Source organism: Bactrocera dorsalis, chromosome 1 (assembly GCF_023373825.1).
Source record: "Bactrocera dorsalis isolate Fly_Bdor chromosome 1, ASM2337382v1, whole genome shotgun sequence".
Taxonomy (NCBI): Eukaryota; Metazoa; Arthropoda; class Insecta; order Diptera; family Tephritidae; genus Bactrocera; species Bactrocera dorsalis.
Genome location: NC_064303.1, coordinates 24,143,625 through 24,169,559, shown reverse-complemented (window position 1 = coordinate 24,169,559; position 25,935 = coordinate 24,143,625). Strand labels below are relative to the sequence as shown.

At 36.7% G+C, this 25,935-nt stretch overlaps 2 protein-coding genes across 2 annotated transcripts; both read right to left on the bottom strand.

Annotated features, from left to right (window-relative positions):
• Positions 1-807: 807 nt before the first annotated feature.
• LOC125776267 (protein toll-like) lies at positions 808-2,928 on the bottom strand. Its single transcript, XM_049447753.1, has one exon. The coding sequence runs from the start codon at positions 2,926-2,928 to the stop codon at positions 850-852; it is 2,079 nt and encodes a 692-aa protein (XP_049303710.1). The 3' UTR covers positions 808-849.
• Positions 2,929-22,106: 19,178 nt separating this feature from the next.
• Positions 22,107-24,227, bottom strand: LOC125776260 (protein toll-like). Its single transcript, XM_049447697.1, has one exon. It carries the CDS (start codon positions 24,225-24,227, stop codon positions 22,149-22,151), a length of 2,079 nt encoding a protein of 692 aa, XP_049303654.1. The 3' UTR covers positions 22,107-22,148.
• Between the last annotated feature and the right edge of the window lie 1,708 nt (positions 24,228-25,935).

Here is a 25,935-nt window from a genome sequence, read left to right as displayed (position 1 = left end):
ACATGGTTCTTACTTCTATTTATACTAACTATATAGTATGTTTACTTATTACCAGTTGATAGTTAGTTTAGATACAGATTATATTATTTGTTGGTTGGTTTACATACTATATACTATATATTGTTTGCTTAGACACATTTGCTTTGTTTTAAGATAAGGTTGTTGTGGTATTCAAACTCAATGTTGTTTTGATACTGGTTTCTTTAGAATTATTTGTTGTATTGATAGTTCATTTTAATTGTTCCAACTCAAGACTATTTGCATTCTGTTTACCGAAACAAAAGGTTATTTTCATGTTTGTTACTATTATAAGGAATACGTTCCTTAACAAGCGCACGGACAACGAAGGCAGTGTTGTCGTTCTGTGGTCGGAATGAATGAAGCTAAATTTAGAACAATATTGAATTTAACTTTATTTCAGTTTATATCATATATAAGTTCATAACGTTGAACTTAAATTTACTAAATTAAGTGAGGCTGCGACTTATAATATACATAAGATGACAAAATACCAAATTTGATTCGAATAAGACATGTTGAATTGTCTCACAACAGCTCTTTATATAAAATATTGGAAACTCCTGAAGTTACTTCCTCAGCTTCCATCTGCAGTTATACACGTTTATAATATATAAATTACTGCACTAGATATAGAGTACGTTACCAAGAATCAACTCGTTGGCCAAGATTCTCTTTCAGACATGTTAGAAAGAAGAGAGGAGAAATATTTTTTAAGCATCTAAAATTAAACATAATATATTTCAACAAAATATATATGTAGATATTAAGTATAAAACTTGCCTTCTTGTTCAACTAATTATCTCATCAAGAGCTCTACCTCCGTCCAATTTAAGCGTTCTCACTACACAAACAATTCATCTCAACCTGCCCCATAACGTACAATCTGCCGTTAACTTCAAGCATATCGGTGTTCGGTTTTCTACCCACTTTATGTGGCATGGCATAGCGTAGTTTATCCCAAAATCTGGCATCTTGCCAATCCAAGTATGTGTTCATATCCAAATATGCCTTCAATTCCTTATCCAATAACGCACTGTTGATAATTTCACCGTATTTAATCATAATTATGCGCGCACGACCTTCATTCAGCGAGCACTGGTGAGCTGTTCGAAACTCCATGCGCGCCCAATCAGATTCGATGAAGTGCTGCGAGAGCACAATGATCGTACGTCGCGACTGTTCGACCGATTCGATGATTTGTTCAGGTATATAAGCGCCAGCTAGCCAATTGCGTTCGTGCGTACATACACGAAATGGTGGTTCGCCCTGCTCGAGTTGTGGTAGTAATATATGGTTGACAAAGTCAGCCTCTTGGTGCGCGTAGGAGATGAATGCATCGAACATTTTATTCTCATCCAGTTCGTATTCCCGAATGCAACAACGCAATTTGTTGTGACCATATAACCAGATTTTTATTTGTAATTTATATTTAAAGAAGAGTGCAACAATAAGAAGGAAAATAATGATGATTAACGCTGCAGTTGTGATAGCTGCATTCATGTACTGATAATGTTTAACGCTGTCCTCAGTTTGGCACAATTCGCTCAGGCTTGCTGTTAGGGGAGTAACATTCTGTTTGTTAGCACAGCGTAACTGTTCGACATCGGGTATGCGGTGACGATGTGCACGTACGGTGTAGAGGAGCTGCTGTGCAGAACAGTCGCAAATCCAAGGGTTTGCACTGAGATACAGAAGCTGTAGCTTCGTGCTCTCATTGAGAAATACACGCAAAAAATCAGCACATAACGATGTTAAGTCATTATTTCGCAGATCCAAAACCGTCAAATCGTTTGGTAGTTCCAAGAGACTTATGTTGGTGATTTGATTGTGCGCGGCGTAAAGTTTTGAAACGTTGGCGTAGCCGAAGGTGGTGCTTAGCGGCAGAACAGTGAAACGATTATTGCTAATATCGAGTAACGAAGTCGTGAGCAATACCTGCTCGGGACGTGGCAGCTCTCCGATAACGTCGAGTTGTGCGCCTGTGCAATTGATGTGCAACAATTCAGATTTTGTAAAACAAACGCAGTTTCTGGGACACTGCACCGATTGCCAAGCACATAGCTCATGTCGTCGAAGCTGTGTGAATTTCGTTAGTAGATTGGTTGACTTCTGTTTACACTGCAGATCGCTAAAAAACCGGCTATAGTTATTATTGTAAATCCATGCTAGGTTACAATCGCATTCGATATGGTTGCCAGTCATTATGATTTCGCCTTCACAGTCGTTAGTTGTATTGAGTAAATTTGATAAAGCATATACGTTTTTAATCAAATTTTGTTCCAAGTTAATTTTGAAAGGGCATGTAATGCCGATTTCATAAATCCAATCCATATTAAACCCATTCAGAAGATTTCGACTTAAATTTATTAATTTTAACTTACGCTTGCTTTGGTGGTACTCGTTAGGTTCCAATGTGCTGACATAATTCAGACCTTTCGCTAAAGCCAAGGGCATCGGCATATTGCTGTTGTGTAAATTTGTAGCCAATGTAACTGGGGCATTGGCGTAACTCTCCTTACCCCAAATCGTTCGCAGTTTATTATCGCTTAAGTCTAGCCTATGTAGAAAATTCAACGGTTTGAGAATTGTTATAATATTTGTTGTGTCGTGCAATTGATTGCCTTTGAGTTTTAATTGCCATAACAAAGGGATTTGCTCGAAAACTTCAGGCCTTAAATATGTCAAGGAATTGTAGCTAAGATCCAGTATTATCAGTTTATCCAGTTTAGCAAGTTGATTTGGTAATAACTCGACGATTCCATTGTGGCTCAAGTTCAGAAAATTCAAACGCGTAAGTGTTGCAAAGACATTTTCGTTCAAAATTTTCATATTATTCCCGGCTAAGTCAAGTTGCCTAAGCGCAACAAGATTTTGAAAATGCTCTCGAGTTAAGTTTCGCAGCGTCATGTTATGATATAGATTTTTTACGCTAAGCGATTGCAATTGGTTATAAGCAGAAAATACATCCTTAGGGACATCATAACTGTCTACTGATGATTTTACAATTAATTCAAAATAATTTACATTCTGATAGTAAAAATCCGGATACTTTTTTTTTTGTGTAGCAATGTCTCTGTTATACATTATCGTTATTTTTTCCTGTGCATATATATATTTCTGAATTTCCCGAACTTGGGTATTCACATATTTTTCAGGCGTAAAATCTTCACAATCCTCCACGTCGATGTAATGTGTTTTAAGAAGAATTGACTGAAATTTATGCTCGAGAAAAATATCAATATTTTTCGTACCTGTGAAACAAGTCACTGACATGTCTTTGCTTTTAGCAGAGAAATTTATTTTCTTTAGGCCAAATTCGTCGTCAATAAGACAAAGAACATAACCATTACATTCACACAAAATGGATTTATCTGTAGGGCAATCCTGAAAGTATTCAGGATCATTGGGATATACTCTACGCTCCCGCAGGGAAGACTCGACAAACAGAAATTTGTTGCTTAAAATCAGTAAATTTGCTATTAAGGCGTATATTAAACACATATCTGCTAGTTTTGTTTAGTTTATATATAATTTTTCCCTCTGATATTGTTTTTATTTATTCGATTCAATAACTAAGTTTTGCAGACTAACTCACTTGCACTTTCTGAAATACTAAATTCTAAATCGCAAACTGAAGCAGGTTAGACCAAATAAATCATAATTTAATTTCTTATCAAAAATATTTTTGGAAACCGCAAAAACTGAAAGCTCCCGCCGTAATAAACCTATAGTGATGGTAAAATTACGCTAATGAAAAAATACGGAATATATTTTTGAGCAATCGATAATATATCGATGCTGAAAAAAGTTGTGCTAAATATCAAATATCTTTAGAATATGTCATAATTTTTTAGCGGTGGAAATTTTGTGGAAAAGTCCTCGATAATTGTGTTCATCATATTCGTTCCTGCAAAATAAGTCCTGAAAACCTTTTGAATGATGTTGTATTCAGATTTCAATTGTATCGATTGTATTTCTTCTTCTTATTTACTGTGTAGACTTCGCTTACGTGGTTTTAGCCGAGTTAAAAGCGCGCCAGTTGTTTGGTATTCGCCGTGGACAATGCGCAAAGGACTAACAATCTTCCGCAGAACCTTACTTTCGAAAACTCGTAACGTCAACTCATCAGATGCTTCTGCTTATAGAGTTTAATTTTCGTTCGTCGAGAGAGGACTTTAGTTCTCAATTGCCTACTTAGTCCAGAACTAACAGCGCGGTTGTTCAGGCCAATGAAATTGATGCCACCAGCGTACGCCAGTTGTACACTCTTATCGAAGATAATACCTTATTTATATAGTTCTGCAGCTTGAATTATTTTGAAACCTCTTTTGCTATAGAATGGCTCGGAGAGGTCCTTACCGATCCTGACGGAGCTTTTGGTGTTGCTCAACGTCAGTTTACACAGTCGTACGAGTATTAGTTTTGCGGGGATACAAAATTCAGACATCGCGACATAAAGGCAGCTCCCTTACATGCTGTCAAAAGCAGATTTTAAAATCGACGAAGAGGTGGTGTGTGTCGATTTTCTTTTCACGTATATTTTCCTAGATTTGGCGCACGGTAAATATCACCTGAGTTCTTTATTTGCCAAACCTAAAGCCACACTGATAAGGTCCAATCAGTTTCTTTACGGTGGGCTTTAATCTTTCACACAATACGTTCGATAGAACCTTATATGCGATGTTGAGAAGGCTTATCCCACGATAGTAGGCGCAGATTGTGGGTCTCCCTTTTAGTGGATTGGGCAGAGCACACTAAAATTTCAATCAATATTCGAACTACTTCATGGTCAGGCAATGGAACGTCTGCTCCATCGTGATCGATTGGGGAAACGTGTACGCCTTCTTCAGTCGTTATATTTTTACTGTCATTCAACAGGCTGGAAAAGTGTTCCCTAAATAAATTTAGTATGGAAAGCACTCAGTCACTAGATCACCTCTGGGATTCTTCAAGAGTATGCTTCGGTTTAAAACCTTCTGTTGCTTTGCGTTTTTCGAAAACCAATGGTTTCGTTTGTATTTGTACGTAAGCTTGAAATACTAGCCCACAGTTCTAAATATTATATCAAGCCAAGCACTATTTTGGCATCGTGGCGGCGGCAGCTCTCATAAGTGCGCTCCAAGCGCTGTTAGAAGGAATATTTGGTCACATCATCCTTCGATTCCATCGGGGCGGGGGCGCACATCAGCGATATGTTGAAGAACTTCACTTTGACGCGGATTATAGCTAGACGCTAGCCCACCGGGGAGAATCCCACACCGAATTTATACTTCTTTATTTGGCTACTGTAGTAAATGCCACAAGGACCTACTCGGCTCAGTTCTCGTCCCGTCTATCGCAGTTCTTGGACGGCGGTAATGTCAGCTTTTGTTTTCTCGAGGACATCAAACAACTGGCCGGCGACACCTTCCCAATTAAGAGACTGGACATTCCAGGTGAATGCCATCAAATGGCATGGTCGTCATCAGAGAGCGGATTTCTCATTCGAGGCTGTTGATTAATTTTCAATGGGGCATTTTTTACATGGCGGTTCCAAAACCAGCGCACAACCCTCGGGAGGAATGTTTCGTCATCTCAAGCTCGTAATATGAAGTCGAGCTGAGTGCGCTCCCAACGCCTTAATGATCAGAGAGAAATACGAAGGACATCAACGACTTTAGGTCCTAATCAAGTTTTAGGTTATAGGATCTGCTCTAAGTGTTCTGCCAAAATATGGACTAATGAACCGAATGGTATGTGCTATGCTGCTGGAAAAGTCAATCTCCCAAATAGGCAGGTGCCGCCACAGTCAATCAAAAATTTATTGACAAATAACACTGGTCAACAAATTTGTAATTTTTTTTTGTCACATGAAAATTTGTATCAAATTTTGAATATACTAGGGCCACCATGTACACATCATGTTTTCTTGTGACATCAAAACATATGTATATTTTTGTAAAAAGTACAAAATTCAGCCACTCTTACAGAATTATTTCCTAATATCTAGTAGATACTTATGATTTTCTTGAATATTTGGCTTCCGGTAGGTCCTTTTAAGTTTCCACCAGTAGTCTGCAAGCATTCCTGAACTCCGTTTCACGTGATAACGCTTCTCCATTAAGGAAATGTCTTGATGGAACCTCTCACCTTGTTCGTCACTCACAGCACCCAAATTTGCCGGAAAGAAATCCATGAGTAATTCCATATGTTATTTTCCGCTTTATGGTTACCTTGAACAACATTTACAAAACATTTCTTGGCGAGTTTTTCCTGTATCAATTGCCGTATTTGTGGACCTACAAATATTCCCTCTTTGATTTTCGCCTCGCTGAGTGTAGGGAATTTCTCTTTTAGATATAAAAATCCTTCTCCATCTTTAGGCAAAACTTTTCCAAAAAAAAAAAAACCTGGATGTGATAGAAACAAAAGTGTTATATATTTTTAATGAGGGTACACCAACATAAATAACAAGTAAGAAAGGGCTAAGTTCGGGTGTCACCGAACATTTTATACTCTCGCATGATAAAGTGATAATCGAGATTTCATTATCCGTCATTTACATATTTTTTTTATTCTGCTGTAAAATTAATTAGAATTAAATTCTGAGAGATTTACCGATATTTTCGGTGAAAAATTAGGTTAGGTTATGTTAGGCACTGAGTTCTTCGTGTTCGATATCAGGGACCTTGAAAAGTTATAGTTCGATCACGACAATTTTTCCACAAGGGATACCTATGCTCAAATACCGTATTTGCGTAAAGTTTTATTTCACTATCATCATTGGTTCCTAATGTATATATTATACAGAGAAGGCATCAGATGGAATTCAAAATAGCGTTATATTGGAAGAAGGCGTGGTTGAGAACCGATTTCGCCCATATTTCGTACATGTCATCAGGGTGTTAAGAAAATCTTATATACCGAATTTCATTGAAATCGGTAGAGTAGTTCCTGAGATATGGTTTTTAGTCCATAAGTGTGCGACGCCACGCCCATTTTCAATTTTTAAAAAAAGCCTGGGTGCAGCTTCCTTCTCCCATTTCTTCCGTAAAATTTAGTGTTTCTGACGTTTTTTGTTGGTCGGTTAACGCACTTTTAGTGATTTTCAACATAACCTTTGTATGGGAGGTGGGCATGGTTATTATCCGATTTCTTCCATTTTTGAACTGTATATGAAAATGCATGAAGGAAACGACTCTATAGAGTTTGGTTGACATAGCTATAGTAGTTTCCGAGATATGTACAAAAAACTTAGTAGGGGGCAGGGCCACGCCCACTTTTCCAAAAAAATTACGTCCAAATATGCCCCTCCTTAATGCGATCCTTTGTGCCAAATTTCACTTTAATATCTTTATTTATGGCTTAGTTATGACACTTTATAGGTTTTCGGTTTCCGCCATTTTGTGGGCGTGGCAGTGGGCCGATTTTGCCCATCTTCGAACTTAACCTTCTTATGGAGCCAAGAAATACGTGTACCAAGTTTCATCATGATATCTCAATTTTTACTCAAGTTACAGCTTGCACAGACGGACGGACAGACGGACGGACGGACAGACAGACATCCGGATTTCAACTCTACTCGTCACCCTGATCACTTTGGTATATATAACCCTATATCTGACTCTTTTAGTTTTAGGACTTACAAACAACCGTTATGTGAACAAAACTATAATACTCTCTTTAGCAACTTTGTTGCGAGAGTATAAAAATCATAACAAAGTTCATGTGGCAAAAACAGTGTTTACCAGTGTAATCACACACATTATGCACATTTTTTAAACAAACTACAGAGGTACGATATCCTCTTTCAAGAAGATAATTTTATGCCTACTTTTAAATTCTGTATGAGTACGATTAATTCTGTATGAAACTCGGTAAATCTGCGATAGAAACGTTTGATATGATTAAGCAGGCTTTCGCAGATGTTGCTTTAGAAAGAAGTGGTGTGTTTCGGTGGCACCAGGCATTTTTGGAGAAATGGGAAGAGGTCGCTGATGAAGACCTCGTAGGAAGAGCATTTGAATATGCGCAAGGTGTGCGCGAAGATGGTCCCAAAAGTGCTCACTGACGACCAGAAATTGCTGGGAGTGGAAGTGTGGCAAGAAAATTTGAACTTGTGTGAGAGCGAGCCTCAATTTTTGAATAACGTAATCACAGGTGACAAGTCGTGGATCATTGAGTATGACCCTAAGACAAAGATGTAGGTGTTCCGGAGAATGCCTTCCATGACACCTTCCATGTTTGTAAATCGCACTGGCAGCTGTGTATCGACGCAGAGGGAGCATATTCTTAAAGTTTTTAAAGAGTTTTAACTTTTGGTTCAATACAATTTTTTAAATAGACTCAGTCCTATTACTTCCCGGACAAACCCAGTATAACGAGATTTTGGGTATACCAAATGTTCCCAAGCGATGCTCTCTAGATTTTTTATGTAATTTTTATGCATTTTCAATTCAATCCATTTTGAATACAATATCTGCTTCGAATATATATATATATATTATATTCTTGTAATAAGTAAATGTAACAAGTAAGGAAGGGCTAAGTTCGGGTGTCACCAAACATATTATACACTTGCAATTTGCAAAAAACCAGGCCAGGGAAATACTTTAAGGTGCAAAACGACAACCACAGGATCGACATCCAAGCAATTTTATATATGGGCCATTCCATCAATTGGCGACATGGTTTTGTACCCGTGGTTCTCCGATTTTGACGAAACTTTAGAATATCATAATATAGACTAAAATAAGAATATCTGTAAACTTTTTAGTGGCCAAAGTTGCTCCATTGTATTTTGGCGCGCACTTCAAATTGAGATCAAACAAAAAAATGACTTTTTCTTTTATTTTTTAACGACCTCGAAATTGAGTGAAAAAATTTTAAAGTTATCCATTTTTATGTAAAAAAATCTCAGCTTTCTGATAAAAATATTTTCAAAATCCAAAAAAAAAATTCAAAATCCAAAAAAAACATGTTTTTTAAAAAAAATCCCGCTTTTTGTGCTCTTCCCCCACTTTTTTTTTCAAAATTGACTTTTCCATTCGATTCCTCGTTAAATTTTACATAAGAATCAGTGTTCAAAAATATGGGACTCTGATCCCATCAACAGCAAAAAAATGCAAAGTTATCGCTATACGGCGCAGTGTGTTCGCTTAGAAGGTTGTGTGAAAGAGGTAAATGTGTAAATTGTATTCTTAGTCTTGGATTAAGAAGAAATCACTGTCTTCATTCATAAAAATATGCGCCGTATAGCGACAGCTTTGCAGTTTTTTTTGCTGTTGATGGGATCTGAGTCCCATATTTTTGAACACTGATTCTTATGTAAAATTTAACGAGGAATCGAATGGAAAAGTTAATTTTGAAAAAAAGTTCGTGGAAAAGCACAAAAATCCGGATTTTTTGGAAAATAATGTTTTTTTTGGATTTTTAGCGTCAACTTGGAATTTTTTTTGCTGTTATGGGATCAGAGTCCCATATTTTTGAACACTGATTCTTATGTAGAATTTAACGAGGAATCGAATAAAAATGTCAATTTTGAAAAAAAAGTGGGGGAAGAGCACAAAAAGCGGGATTTTTGGAAAAACATGGTTTTTTTGGATTTTGAAATTCTTTTTGGATTTTGAAAATATTTTTATCAGAAAGCTGAGATTTTTTTACATAAAAATGGATAACTTTAAAATTTTTTTTCATTCAATTTTGAGGTCGTTAAAAAATAAAAGAAAAAGTCATTTTTTTGTTTGATCTCAATTTGAAGTGCGCGCCAAAAAACAATGGAGCAACTTTGGCCACTAAAAAGTTTACAGATATTCTTATTTTAGTCTATATTATGATATTCTAAAGTTTCGTCAAAATCGGAGAACCACGGGTACAAAACCATGTCGCCAATTGATGGAATGGCCCATATATTATATACTAGCTGACCCCGCAGCCGTGGTCCTGCGTGAAATTATGTATGTGCTTTGAAATGAAAAGAAATTTGAATTTATCATTTCATTTTTTCTTTCAATGTATCGCAGCTTCATAAACAACACAGAATAGATGGTTTTGCAACTGGTGAGCACGCCACTTATACGAGTATCTGACCGTGTGAAAAACATAGCATTTCCAAATGTATGCCACACACGACTATCCTTGTGACCTGTTGATTGTCATCTCAAATGTAATTTTCACTGAAAACAGAATACATTTGAACTGAAATGGCAAATCGTTAGAACTCAAAAGAATTTGTAGAATCAAGCATTCTGCCCCTTTGTATTCGACAGCTGCATCACAATCAGTCGGGTTCTATTACACAGTTTCGCCGCATGAAGATTGCGAAAAATAATAACGACAGATCCAACTTCGAGACGCAAATGATGCAGTGGCATACCAAGCCTCTGCAAAGAATTTAGAAATTCCACTGGATAATTAACGGCATCGTCTTCATTGTCAAGACGATCGATCGATTTGTATGAGCGTAAGTCCGAACATTCGAGATGAGTTTATCTTTCGTGAATTGATAAACAACAGATGAAATTGATATCAAACCACCGGAAGTATCAACCGGAATCGACCGATTTCCAATCCTTAGCGAATACGATGTAAAAAGAAAGAAAAGCACGTGAATACTGTTTCGTGCATTTATTGTCAGACATACAAACCGAAGTGGGATTGTGGCTTATTGGTTTTTATCACTTCGTATAATACTGGATCTTTCTTTGTATCAGGAATTTCCGCATGATTGAATGATTTCATCAATTTGATCTGCTGTACATCCACCTTCCAAAGAAGAATGTGTGCGTGGGGCAAACCTGTTTTTGCAACTCAACAGAGTACATCTATGTAGCATATAGCAGCACCATATATACGTTGCTTCAAGATAATCCATCGAAGCTGTTGCTTGAAAAGTCTTGCTGTGACATCGTGATGATCGCTTGCTGATTGACCGCGATCCATAATACCGCACGTGTGTCATCGCATCCTGGGAGTACTCGGACATGTGCCTTGGCTTCTTATGTAAGTATGTTGATGCCAAAAAGAACGCCGACCGATATTAGCGCGACCTCTTCGTGGCATCGTAACAAATTTCAATCTGTAATTGATCACTTTGTGTGCAACACACATAACATTTTTACTGAATAATTTTCAAAAATTTTTGAAGCAAACCACAATTTTGAACGATTCAAATAATTGAAAAGCAAAACAAAGCAAATTTGGAAAAAAATTGTATGGAAAAAATTAACTTTTTGGAATTGTCCAATTTTCCGACTTTTCCTGACAAAAAGCATACAGGTTTTTTTATTTCTAAACCTTCCCCTTTCTCACAGAACATTCTCTGAAAATTTCATCAAGATTGGTTCAGTCGTTCCCTTAGCGTTACTAATAAACAAACATTCATTCGTTTGTATTGGAAAAAGAAAAGGGCTGTTTTTAGGGTTTTCCGGCAATTATTCAAATTTTTCTTGCCGTAAAAACCATCCTTGAGCCTCAACGAACATTTTAAAAAAGGAATGGGCAAAATGGGTCCAGGCGTTTTTGAGTTATGCGCTTACCAACACATTTTGCGATTCATTTTTGTATATAAAAATGTCTGAGAGACTTGTTTATAGCTAGACCAAAAGAGTTTTTCACCGGAAATTGAAGCCGTTTAAATAAAGTTGGCAGATCACTTGGAATCATGGGAATTTTCAGTACATGAACTACTGGAGCTGCTGGAATTGCTGGAATTGCTACACTTAAATTGTCTTTCAAATTTCTTAACGAGCAGCCTCATCCCGTTATACATGCTTGCGTGTTAAATCCCTCAAAAAAATAATTGGAATTCCAATTTTTAAAGCCAATTTATGTGGTGACTGTCCAGAAGGGTTTAACGACTGTATGGAAATGTGAAATCCTGATTTTGCTGTTGGACTGTGTGTATAATATCTTGACATAAATCGTCTTTGAAATTTTCCCATAATTTTAATGGTTCCGAGAGTTGACAAATTAAAGGTATGACGACAAACAACTCTCTCAGTTGTACTAGACTTTTCGAAATTGATGCTTCTATCACAGTTTTTTGCAATGATCATCGTTTTCTAGTACACCTTTAACACGGCAAACTGCCTGATAGGTTTTTTGAAAACGCTGTCAACGGGTTTTAAATAGTCGGATGAGGTTGGACTGCGTACGTGATGTAGTAACATCCTTTGGTAAAAACACTCTAATTGTGAAGGATATACACCGAAGACTCTACCTAAAGCGAGATGTTTGTTTTATGCCTACAGGGCCAAGTATGTCCTCACCACGCTTATTTCCTTTAAATTTATTATTATTTCATATATAGTATTGGGGACCTTCACGGTATAGAAGTGTCTTTGCAAATTCATCTTCATTACTGAGCTCAAAGATAGCCAGCAAAGTGGTTTTACGTAGGTTTTGAGTTTAGGGAAATACACCCTTTGGCCGTTTTCTAAATGTACAGCTAACTGCTGCACTGTAGGATACCAGACAGACAGACAGGCTTCGGATGTACTTATGTACCGGTCTTTTATTTTATTTATTTATTTACAAGTGTAATAATTATAAATAATAATTCCACTTAACTACTAAAGCACTGGTTGCCAAGGCCCTTGGCTTGTAAAAGAATAACTAAGGTCTAATATTATTATATATTACATAAAATATATACTCGTATATATGTAAATGTAAGTTAGGAGTACTAATTTATAGTAGGTGGTGGAGTGGTTATGGGAAGATGTTAGGAGATTAGTGTGACTTGTATGTATGTATTATTTTATATCTTAGAATGCTAAATTTAATATACTGAAATTGACTATACGTTTATTTTAGCTGCTAGTATGAAATCACAAATTTTCTGTATAGACTTGTCGTCTGTATTTCGTAGAATGTCATATGGCTTTGTTTCTGCAAGTATTGAAGTTCTAAGTGTATCCAGTTCCTGACAGCTATCCCGAAGATGTGTTGTAGATAGGTCATTTGCACCACACAAAGGACAGACTTCACTGATCCTTTTAATAAGTGTGCTTGAGTAGCTAACGTGTGACCAATCCGTAGACGTGTGAATCTTCTTATGCTTTGACAAGACATATTTGACGAGAGCGATGGTCTAATTCTTGTAGGGTTGTGCGATTTATAGCTGTTCCATTCAGTTAAGTAGCTAGAAAGCTATGCACAAGCTTGAGTAAATCTTTGTCCACAAAGTAGTTGCTTAGATGTAAGGGCTCTAAGCTGGCCTCTTTCGCTCTACTCTCGGCTAATTCATTTCCGCGGGTTCCTGCATGGCCTGACACCCACATGATTTTTATATTCTTTCTATTTGAAAATATTGCGTTATGGATATTTGTAACTAAGGCGTATCATTTGCATAATTCATAAGGGCGTCCAAAGTAGATTTACTATCGCTGTTTATGACAGATTTGTTTCCATTTTGGGAAGCAAAAAGTACCGTAACTAAAACAGCTGCTTCGGCTATAAATATCGAGCTATACGATGGTAGTGCACCGACGGCAATAGTGACACCAAGTTGGTTTGTGACTGCAAACGTTGTACTGGTATCATATTTGGATCCATCTGTATAAATAAATTCCCAGTCGTTTTTGAGTAGCGCTGTAATTTTGTTAAAATGTTGCTGGTCCGGTGAGGTGAGTCCTATAGTGGAAAATTTACATTTTGTCTTCTTTGATTATTTTAGAGACGCCGTCTCTTGTTCGAATGAAACTTGGTTTTTATAGTAGAGAAGTTTAGGAATCAGCATCATTGTACGTTTTACTCTGGACGTTATTTCTGGTAATCCAGCTTCTGTGTGGATAACTACGCGCAGCGGTGTGGTACGGTGTCCGTAGATGTAAAGTCCAAAGTAAATTTTTGATAACATTAAGGGGTTACATACGTCCAGAATTTTCAAAAAATCTATTTTTTTATAGGTTTTTTATTCTTTATAGTTTTAGGCGTATTTCCGTGAAAGTCGATTGTAAAAATTCCCCATAGGTACAAAGTTATGGTAGAAAATCAGACCGCCGACGAGAGTTTAATGCACACAGGTAGCTGTCCTTCGTTTGAGGCACATGAAAGTTTAAACACGTTTTTCTCGAAACTACTTTTCCCGGCACGGTCTGCATGACAACTCATACAGTTTTTAACATTTTTTGTTGCGATTTTTTTAACATATTCGAAAATGTTTTTTCTAAAGTCTGTCGAGCCGGATTTTTGATATTTTCATTAAAAAATTTGATAAACATAATTAAAATGTGACATTTATGACGTAAAACGCATACTTTTTTCTAAATTCCGTAAATTGGAAAATTTTTCGAAATTAAAAAATTCGGCTCGACACACTATAACTACAACTTCATTTTACAAGATTTTTTTTTTTATTTTTACAGATCCATCAACATTTCAAGGATAAATGATGCAGACCGTGGAGTAACTTTTTTTTTCATTGTACTTTGGGTCACGTGATATTTTATGTACTAATTTTGGTAAAGAAAAATTAAAATACATTTTTTTTTTTAAACTTCAAGTACCAATAAACATTGCATAAAATTTCTTTATATTTATTTCTATTGTCATCCCTTCTGAAAACAATTTTTCTTTTAGCGCATTTTTGGTGCTGCTGGACGTACGTAACCCCTTAATGCTTTTGTGATATTTACGAGTGTATGTGTGTGAATTTTACAATATTTGGATGACAGAAATTTAATTATGTTAAGTCTTAATAATAAACTTGCTCTAATAACTTTACAATGTTCCTTATACGTTAGCTTATGATCAAAAGTTAAGTCTAAAATTTTTAGTACATATGTGTGCGGGATATGGATATTGGAGTGAGATAATGAGGGGAAAAAACATTTCCGTTTTCTGCAGATGTGGAAAGTAGAACATTTACTTGCTGATATATTAGCACCTGATGTTTCTGCCCTTTTATTTATATTTTGTAGGATGTTTAAGAGGTGTAATTAACGTCACTGGATTCATTTAAATTAGTAAAAATTAAAACGGCATCGGCATAAGTGAAATGTTCTACTTTCGAGTTGGAGGAAATGATTGAGTTGATTTTATTGAACGCAATTACGAACAATGTTACTGAAAGTGGCGATCCTTGCGGAATGCCATTATGAAGACTGTATACTTGGAACTTATAATTATTAATACAGGCTACCAATTCCCGATTGTTTAGAAAGGATTTTACAAAATTGTAAATTTTGTTTCCAATTTTCCATCGCTTTAATTGTCGTAGTACGATATGCGTTCCGATTCTTTTGAATGCCTTCTCGAAGTCTAAATTGAGAACTGACATATGGTTACTGTTGGCTAATGCTGTGGAAGCAAAATGCTCGAAATATAAGAGTGGTTCAGTGACACCGATACCTTTTTGGAAACCAAATTGATAAGGACTAAGGAGATTGTTCGTCTTGGCGTACCACATTATTCTCGCTGCGAGAATTTTTTCCAGGACTTTAGACATGCAAGGTAGAAGGGATGTTGGTCTGAAACTTGATATGAGCGTTGAGGATTTATTTGGCTTTGGAATAGGGATGGTTAAAGTGGTTTTCCATTCTTGAGGATAGATTTCGGAGTCGAGGATATTATTCTAAAGATTAATGAGTCTGATTTTGAGGGTAGAGGGTAAATTTTTTAGGATGGGATAGGAAATTTTGTCCACATCAGGAGCCTTTCCTGTCATTCTTGAAATTGTGGATTCAAATTCAGATGAAGTTATCGGGACTTCTATAAGGAATGCTGCTGAGGAAGGGGATGGATTGGAATAATCTTGTTGAATGATTTGATTTTTAGGACATTGAAGGCGGGAGGGAAGTTGGAGTCATGGGAGTAGGAGGACCATGTTTTGCCGAATTGTTCAGAATTATCATGTGGTTCATGGAGTGGTCCTTGATCGCTATATATAAATTAGATACGAATGCGGGAAGTGGAAAAATTTCGAATAATTGCCGGAAACACCCTAAAAACAGCCCTTTTCTTTTTTCCATACAAACGAATGAATGTTTGTTTATTAGTAACGCTAAGGGAACGACTGAACCAATCTTGATGAAGTTTTCAGAGAATGTTCTGTGTGGGTCGGGGAAGGTTTAGAAATAAAAGAACCTGTATGCTTTTCGTGAGGAAAAGTCGGAAAATTGGAAAATTCAAAAAAGTTAATTTTTTCCATACAAATTTTTTTTTTAATTTTTTTTGTTTTGTTTTTCAATTATTTGAATCGTTCAAATTTGTCGTTTGCTTCAAAAATTTTTGAAAATTATTCAGTGAAAATGTTATGTGTGCTGCACACAAAGTGATTAATTATAGATTGAAATTTGTTACGATGCCACGAAGAGGTCGCGCTAATATCGGTCGGCGTTCTTTTTGGTATCAACATACATTAGCAGCCCAAGGCACATGACCGAGTACTCCCAGGATGCGAAGATATACGTGCGGTATTATGGATCGCGGTCAATCAACAAGCGATCGTCGCGATGTCACAGCAAGACTTTTCAAGTTACAGCTTCGATGGACTTTATCTTGAAGCAACGTATAGTATATGTGGTGCTGTTAGATGCTACATGTACTCAGTTGAGTGGCAAAATAGGGGTTTGTCGCACGTACACTTTCTTCTTTGGACGGTGGATGGTTGTTACACCAGATCAAATTAATGAACTCATTTCTGCGGAAATTCCTGATGCAGAAAAAGATCCAGTATTATACGAAGTGGTGAAAACCAATATGGTTCATGGACCTTGCGGACACCACAATCCCAGGTGATTGATATTATACATAGAATGCATCGTCGAAGAGATATTTACGCAGAAAGCAAGACCAGCCAGTAGATTGACAACCAGGTGTGCTCTCAACTAATACATTAGGACGAAAAACGACGATTGTTTCTACCTTCGGTTGCTATTGATTAATGTACGCAGTTCAAATTCATAAGAGTTATTGCATACTGTGAATGGTACGGTGTGTGCAACTTTTTGAGAATCATGCCGGCAATTGCAATCACTGGAATCAAACGATGGACGATACGATAGCTACTTCGAATGCTACTGAAGTTCGCACACTTTTCGCGATGATCAGCCTTCAAATCCGCGTCAATTATGGGATACGACCAAAAATTACATTACCGAAGACATTTTACATTGTACGAGTATACGCTGAGAATTGGAAATGGGTCAATACGGGCTGATACTTCCTAGGGTTTAATATCAATTCCATATGCCGTTTATCAATCCACCGAAGATGGACTCATCACGAATGTTTATACGAATTTTGGCCAAATTATCGTAAGTACGATTCCTTGAGTGCGCGCGCAATCTTAGCTGCCACAAATACCTATGTTGTTGACATAAATTGGAAGATTCAAAGTCAAATTCCAGGAGACCTGCGCTCATACTAATCTATCGATCGTCTTGACAGTGAGGACGACGCCGTGAATTATCCAGTGAAATTTCTAAATTCTTTGGAGAGGCTTGGTATGCCAGCGCATCATTTGCGTCTCAAAGTTGGATCTGTTGTTATTATGTTTCGCAATCTTCATGCGCCGATCAAATGTATTCCGTACTCAGCGAAAATTGCAATTGAGATGACAATCAACAGGACACAAGGATAGCCGTATTGTGTGTGGCATAAATTTGAAAATGCTATGTTTTTCACACGGCCAGATATACGTGACGTGGTCACGAGTTGGAAAACCATCTTTTCTGTACACCGGTACAGAAACCAAAAAATGTTGTTTATCAAGCTGCGTTACATTAAAAAAAAAGAAACGATAAATTTAACTTTCTTTTCATTTCAAAACACATATGTAATTTCACGCAGGAAAACGGCTGCGGGGTCAGCTAGTAGTTAATAAGATTTGTATCACTCATGTGTTGTTTGTATTTATTTATGCCAAAGTGCTTGTTTATTTTTGGCATTATTTTATGGCAGCAATCTCTGCCAATCTGCCTTTTCTATCAGGAATTTTGGTTGAGGTTTGACTTGATACCAATTAGGAAGGGACATGGTTGTTAGGAGTGGGAAATAATCACTATTGTGGAGTTCATTCAGTATGCAGAAGGAGAGTTTGGGGGCAATAGATGCTGAGGCAAGGATAATATCAGGATGGGTAAGGGTTTTATGGGTTAAAAAATGCGTGGGTAAACTATCATTTAGAACAATAAGGTTTTGGGAAAGGATAACGTCTTCAATAATTTTATTAACACATTTAGAGCCCCACAATGGGCTCCACGCATTAAAATCTCCTAGAATTATGATGGGAATGGAGAATGTATTACACAAGTCAATTATATCTTTATTGTTAACTTTTTGGTTGGGTGGGATGTAGCAATTAATTAGTGTGATTTTTTGCTCAACATCGATTTAAATTGCTAAACAGGAAATATTTGATTTAACAGGGACTAGTTTATGACTTATGGATTTTTTTTTATAAAAAAAGCGATTCCCTGTTTGCAGGAGCCAATAGAGGGTTTGTTATGAAAAATATTATGATATTTATTGGGTGAGTATGCTGTTTTGTTGAATAAAATATGCGTTTCTTGTAACGCGATAATTTCGGGGTTAAATTCATTTATTAGAATATTCAAATCTACGTAATTGTTCAAAAGTCCGTTTGTGGGGTTGTATCAGAGGGGTACGGTGGGATGGAAGAAAAAGGGATGCCAGTGGAAAGGTGTCATAAATATTTTCGTGTATGTTATTGTTTGCTGAGTTATTGTAATTGCTGTTTGCGTTGTTGTTGTCAAAAGAGTTATTAAAGTCTGTTGTTGGAGTAGGAGCTGGTAGGGTTTGTATTGTATTTGTTGTATTTTGTTTTTTTTTTTTTTTTTGTTTTGGTGCGTCGTTTGTCACTTGAATATCCGTGTTGTTGTTGTTAACTAATGCTTGGTTTGCTTGTGAATTATTTGTGTTTGTGTTGATATTGTTACGTTGTGAATTGGGTCTATTTTTTATAATATGAGAGAAGGGGATCGAATACTCATTGAGAGCTGGGGGCACCTGTGCTTTGTATGTTGTTAATGCATCACGCATTGTACATTTTTTGTCTGTTTTAATGACAATTATTTGTTTGGGAGAGTGGGGTGGGAGTGCACATGAGTCGCAAGCAGCCGGCTTATTACAGCGCTTTGTTGTGTGGCCATGCATTTGGTAATTTCTGCACCTCATGGGGTTAGGATAGTATGGCTTAACTTTAGTAGTGTACCAAGATACTTCTAATTTTGTTGGTAATTGGTACAAATCAAATGTGAGAAGTACTACGCCACCAGGGATAGCCTTTCCGTCGATGTGTTTGATAAATTTGTAAACAGAGACGACGGCCTGGTCAGTCAAATTTTCAATAATTTCTGTCTCAGGTATATCATTAAGACACGGTGCGAAAATAGTGTCCTTTGAATAGTTGAGGTTATGGTGTAACTCTATTTTCACATCACACACGCCGATTAAATATGTTGTAGTCAAAATTTTTTTAGCGATGTGATTGTTTTTAACTAAAATCAGCAGACTGCCGTCTTTTAAATTTGAAATTTACATTTTTTCAGATAAAATATTTTTTAATGCCTTGTGTACTGCAAAGCACTAATATTGGGTTAGGTGTTTATTTGAATTAATCGCACTGACCACGAGGTATTTGGGATTGTCTTTTTCGATAGTTGGCAAAGCCGGAAAGTAATATTTGGTTATGTTTTGAGATTTTTTCGCTTGGGTTTCGGGCTTGTGGATAACAGGGTAAACCTGTTATCTCCAAGCGTGGGTCCCTCAAGGGACATTTTGATTTTTTGAAAAAAAAAAAAATATTCAACTGTAGAAACTGTTTTATTTATGTCACGATAAAAAAATAGAGAAAAGAAAGGAAATCACTATCACTGTATCACGCTGCTATCACTATAATACGCTGTTCGACACCGTACGCGATGAATATCAGTCGGTTACTTTACCGCTCAGTTATTTAGTTTTCTACTTCATCACTTGGATTTGGAACGCTAAAAGTAACCTGGTTGGATCCTTTATTCAAATATATTTGATGGCTTGAAATAAGTGGCAGTATTCCATATTTATTTGAGCGCTAAACGTCGTACACAATAGTGGAGGATAAGGAACAATTCCTCTTTTATAATATTTAGTGTAGCGATCTGTCCTCCATTTTTCTGGCCACTGGCCAGATAATAGTTTTAATTAAGTCACTTTAATTTCAGGCAACTCGGGGTAAAAGTGACAAATAAGTCTGGTCTCCCACAATTTCGGACATACAGAAGTCATTGCATCGTTTGTTTTTTCATGCAGATAATGTTGAGAACCTGTGAACGAATGTGGCTGGATTACGCGTTGACCGATATTTAATGGGTCTACATTTGCATCTTGATTTGAGGCGTCTCTAAGATAAATGTTTTGTCAGCCCTTAGACTTTGTTGATTACGACATAAGTATTTCAATTTTTCTGATATCAGTTTTACCATCATATTGACAATATACTGAGTAAATAAATCACTCTAATAATGTAATGGATTGAAACATGCATAGAATTGCATGTACGTCACTATTTTGTTACGCGCTGTACCTTCCTTTTCCCATTGCAAACATTAAGGGATGCTGTAGAGAATCATATGATCGGTGTAACTCAGAAACCCTTTTATGTTGGCCGTCTCTACCACTCAGCACTATAACTCTTGGGTATTTTTCTTCGTCAACCAAGAGGACGGCTACCTCGTTTACAGCTGGAGTATTCTATCTACCTGGGTGTGTTGTTTATGGGGGTGGTCGGAGTGAAGTAGATCTAAGTTTTGTTTAAAGTTATGTACATATATATATTCAGTGCGGTTTGTAGTTCGTTAATTAAATAATTTTTTTTTTTGCATGGGAGCTATGTTTGACCGCAACGATATCTGATTTGTGGACTTTGGCCTGAGGATAGTAGAAGGTTACATATTAGATGATACACTTGTCCCTTAATCTACTCTAACGAACGCTGAATTTTCGGATTCCACAACTCACAGAAACACGTCGTGCGAAAATGTTTGTCGTGACTCTCTAGGTGCTCGGAGACAACTAACCTGCCGCTCGTTCGTAAGCTAGGAGCGTCTTTTACCGAATGCGCGGACGATCAGAAGTCTTATTACTTTCCGGGCAAACCCTGTATTGATCGCTCGCATGGCAGATTATTACGTTAATATTGTAGTGCTGAGTAAAACTGTCTCCTGTTCAATATATATTATATTTGTGTTTGTCTCTAAACACAACAAAATATGCTTAACAAAAATATGCTTAAATCTAGAGCAAGTTTAGTTTTTAAACAATTTTCAAAAGTTAACTTAGAAAAGCCCTTGAAACTACTATAAATTTGTGTATGTAGGCTAATATTAATTCACTAAACGGAGCATAGACCCTGTCCAATTTGATTGGGGTTAAAATGCCCTTTGTTGCGAGCTCATCAGCTTTACAGTCCCCAGCGACTCTATATAGAAGTGCGCTTATGCTATTGCTAGTGAGGTTAGATACTACATGATTTACTTTGAGCGCCCGAATAACGAAGGTAGTGTTGCCATTCTGTAGTTGAATTGAATGAAGCTAAATTTCGAACTAGTATTTTTACTGCTACAACAAACGCCACAGAGTAATTATATAGAGATATAGAGATTTTCATTGCAGAATGAAATTGGGAATTCATTATTTTGATTGATATTTTCGAGTTTATGTCACATATATTTCACTTAAGTTCATACCGTTTAAAATAATATTCAAATTTCAAAATGTCGTAATGCAACTAAATAAGTACTCTTATACGACTTATAATATACATAAAATTATAAGATTTCAAATTTGATTGCAATACATTCGATTTACTCGTAAAAGGCATGTTGAATTGACTCACAACAGTTTTTAATATAATATAAAATTTTGGAAACTCCTGGAGTTATTTCCTCAGCTTCCATCTCCGGTTATACACGTTTATATAAATGACTGCACTAGATATGGAGTACGTTACCATGAATCAACTCGTTGACCACGATTCTCTTTCTGACATGTTAGAAAGAAGAGAGGAAAAATATTTTGTAAGCATCTGAAATTAAACATAATATACTTCTACAAAATATATTATATATGTAGATTTTAAGTATAAAACTTGCCTTCTTGTTCAACTAACTATCTCATCAAGAGCTCTACCTCCGACCAATTTAAGCGTTCTCATCACGCAAACGATTCATCTCAAACTGCCCCATAACGTAGAATCTGCCATTAACTTCAAGCATATCAGTGTTCGGTTTTCTACCCACTTTATGTGGCATGGCATAGCGTAGTTTGTCACAGAATCTAGCATCTTGCCAATCCAAGTATGTGTTCATATCCAAATATGCCTTCAATTCCTTATCCAATAGCTCACTGTTGATAATTTCACCGTATTTAATCATAATTATGCGCGCACGACCTTCGTTCAAGGAGCACTGATGCGCTGTTCGAAACTCCATGCGCGCCCAATCAGATTCGATGAAGTGCTGCGAGAGCACAATGATCGTGCGTCGCGACTGTTCGACCGATTCCATGATTTGTTCAGGTATATAAGCGCCAGCTAGCCAATTGCGTTCGTGCGTACATACACGAAATGGTGGTTCGCCCTGCTCGAGTTGTGGCAGTAATATGTGGTTGACAAAGTCAGCATCTTGGTGCGCATAGGAGATGAACGCATCGAACATTTTATTCTCATCCAGCTCGTACTCTCGAACGCAACAACGCAATATTTTGTGACCATATAACCAGATTTTTACTTGTAATTTGTATTTAAAGAATAATGCAATAATAAGAAGGAAAATAATGATGATTAACGCTGCAGTTGTGATAGCTGCAATTATGTACTGATAACGTTTAACGTTGTCCTCAACTTGACACAATTCGCTCAGGCTTGCTGTTAGGAGAGTAACATTCGGTTTGTTATCACAGCGTAACTGTTCGACATCGGGTATGCGGTGACGATGTGCACGTACTGTGTAAAGGAGCTTGTGCGAAGCACAGTCGCAAATCCAAGGGTTTGCACTTAGATACAAAGACTGTAGCTTCGTGCTCTCATTGAGAAATACACGCAAAAAATCAGCACATAACGATTTTAAGCGATTATTTCGCAGATCCAAAACCGTCAAATCAGTCGGAAGTTCCAAGAGACTTATGTTGGTGATTTGATTGTTCGCGGCGTAGAGCTGTGAAACGTTGGCGTAGCCGAACGTGGTTCTTAGCGGCAGAACAGTGTAACGATTATTGCTAATATCCAGTAACGAAGTCGTGAGCAATACTTGCTCGGGACGTGGCAGCTCTTTCATAGCGCTGAGTTGTGCGCCTGTGCAATTGATGTGCAACAATTTAGACTTTGTGAAACACACACATTTTCTGGGGCATTGCACCGGTTGCCAAGCACACAGCTCGTATCGTCGAAGCTGCGTAAAATTCGTTACTAGATTGGTTGACTTCTGTTTACACTGCAGATCGCTAAAAAACCGGCGATAGTTGTAATCGTAAATCCATGCTAGGTTACAATCGCATTCGATATGGTTGCTAGTCATTTTGATTTCGCCTTCACAGTCGTTAGTTGTATTGAGTAAATTTGATAAAGCATATACGTTTGTAATCAAATTCTGTTCCAAGTTAATTTTGAAAGGGCATGTAATGCCGATTTCAAAAATCCAATCCATATTAAACCCGCCAAGAAGATTGCGACTTAAATTAATGTATTTCCACGTATGCTTTCTTTGGTCGTACTCGTTAGGTTGCAATGTGCTGATATAATCGAGACTTTCCTTTAAATCCAAGGCCATCGGCATATTGCTGTTGTGTAATTTTTTGGCCAATGTAACTTGGGCATTGGCGTAACTCTCCTTACCCCAAATCGTTCGCAGTTTATTATCACTTAAGTCTAGCCAATGTAGAAAATTCAACGGTTTGAGAATTGTTATAATATTTGCTGTGTCGTGCAATTGATTGCCTTTGAGTTTCAATTGCCATAACAAAGGGGTTTGCTCGAAAAGTTTAGGCCTTAAATATGTCAACGAATTGTAGCTAAGATCCAGTATTATCAGTTTATCCAGTTTAGCAAATTGATTTGGAAATAACTCCACGATTCCATTGTGGCTCAAGTTCAGAACATTTAAACTCGTAAGTGTTGCGAAGACATTTTCGTTCAAAATTTTCATATTATTCCCGGCTAAATCAAGTTGCCTAAGCGCAACAAGATTTTGAAAATGCTCTCGAGTTAAGTTTTGCAGCGTCATGTTATGATATAGATTTTTTACGCTAAGCGTTTGCAATTGGTTATAAGCAGAAAATACATCCTTAGGGACATCATAACTGTCTACTGATGATTTTACAATTAATTCAAGATAATTTACATTGAGATAGTAAAAAACTTTTTTTTGTGTAGCAATGTCTCTGTTATATATTATCGTTATTTTGTTCTGTGCATATAAATATTTCTGAATTTCCCGAACTTGGGTATTCACATATTTTTCAGGCGTAATATCTTCACAATCCTCCACGTCGATGTAATGTGTTTTAAGAAGAATTGACTGAAATTTATGCTCGAGCAAAATATCAATATTTTTCGTACCTGTTAAACAAGTCACTGACATGTCTTTGCTTTTAGCAGAGAAATTTATTTTCTTTAGGCCAAATTCGTAATCAATAAGACATTCACACAAAATGTATTTATCTGTAGGGCAATCCTGAAAGTATTCAGGATCATTGGGATATACTCTACGCTCCCGCAGGGAAGACTCGACAAACAGAAATTTGTTGCTTAAAATCAGTAAATTTGCTATTAAGGCGTATATTAAACACATATCTGCTAGTTTTGTTTAGTTTATATATAATTTTTCCCTCTGATATTGTTTTTATTTATTCGATTCAATAACTAAGTTTTGCAGACTAACTCACTTGCACTTTCTGAAATACTAAATTCTAAATCGCAAACTGAAGCAGGTTAGACCAAATAAATCATAATTTAATTTCTTATCAAAAATATTTTTGGAAACCGCAAAAACTGAAAGCTCCCGCCGTAATAAACCTATAGTGATGGTAAAATTACGCTAATGAAAAAATACGGAATATATTTTTGAGCAATCGATAATATATCGATGCTGAAAAAAGTTGTGCTAAATATCAAATATCGTTAGAATGTCATCATTTTTTAGCGGTGGAAATTTTGCGAAAAAGTCCTCGACAATTGTGTTCATTTGTGCAAAATAAGTCATGAAAACCTTTTGAATGATGTTGGATTCAGATTTCAATTGTATCGATTGTATTTCTTCTTCTTATTTACTGTGTAGACTTCGCTTACGTGGTTTTAGCCGAGTTAAAAGCGCGCCAGTTGTTTGGTATTCGCCGTGGACAATGCGCAAAGGACTAACAATCTTCCGCAGAATCTTACTTTCGAAAACTTGTAACGTCAACTCATCAGATGCCTCTGCTTATAGAGTTTAATTTTCGTTCGTCGAGAGAGGACTTTAGTTCTCAATTGCCTACTTAGTCCAGAACTAACAGCGCGGTTGTTCAGGCCAATGAAATTGATGCCACCAGCGTACGCCAGTTGTACACTCTTATCGAAGATAATACCTTATTTATATATATAGGGTTTTGGAGCGAAATAAGAAAACGTGTTTGTTCTTCAGAATCCAAAAGCAAAAAGGCTGACCGGCGTTTTTATTTTCTTTTACTAACCTAAAGCGAATGCAAGTCAAAAGCGAATAGAAAGCGCATGGTTGCATTTACGAAATAAATGCACATGGTTGTATTTACAAAATAATAAATTTTAAAGCTTGTGGTGTTGCCACAGTACTCCCCTCCTAGAGAGAAGGTACGGCAATATAGGCTGGCTTCAAACGATCAATCGAAACATTCACGGCTTGATGATTAACGTCGATGGCAAAATATTTTGAATGGCGATGCAATACTTTGTACGGGCCTTTATAAGGCGGTGACAAT

Bases quoted from the DNA above. Each gene is read 5' to 3' on its own strand.
- LOC125776267 (XM_049447753.1), bottom strand. From the start codon at position 2,928: ATGACGCTGCGAAACTTAACTCGAGAGCATTTTCAAAATCTTGTTGCG.
- LOC125776260 (XM_049447697.1), bottom strand. From the start codon at position 24,227: ATGACGCTGCAAAACTTAACTCGAGAGCATTTTCAAAATCTTGTTGCG.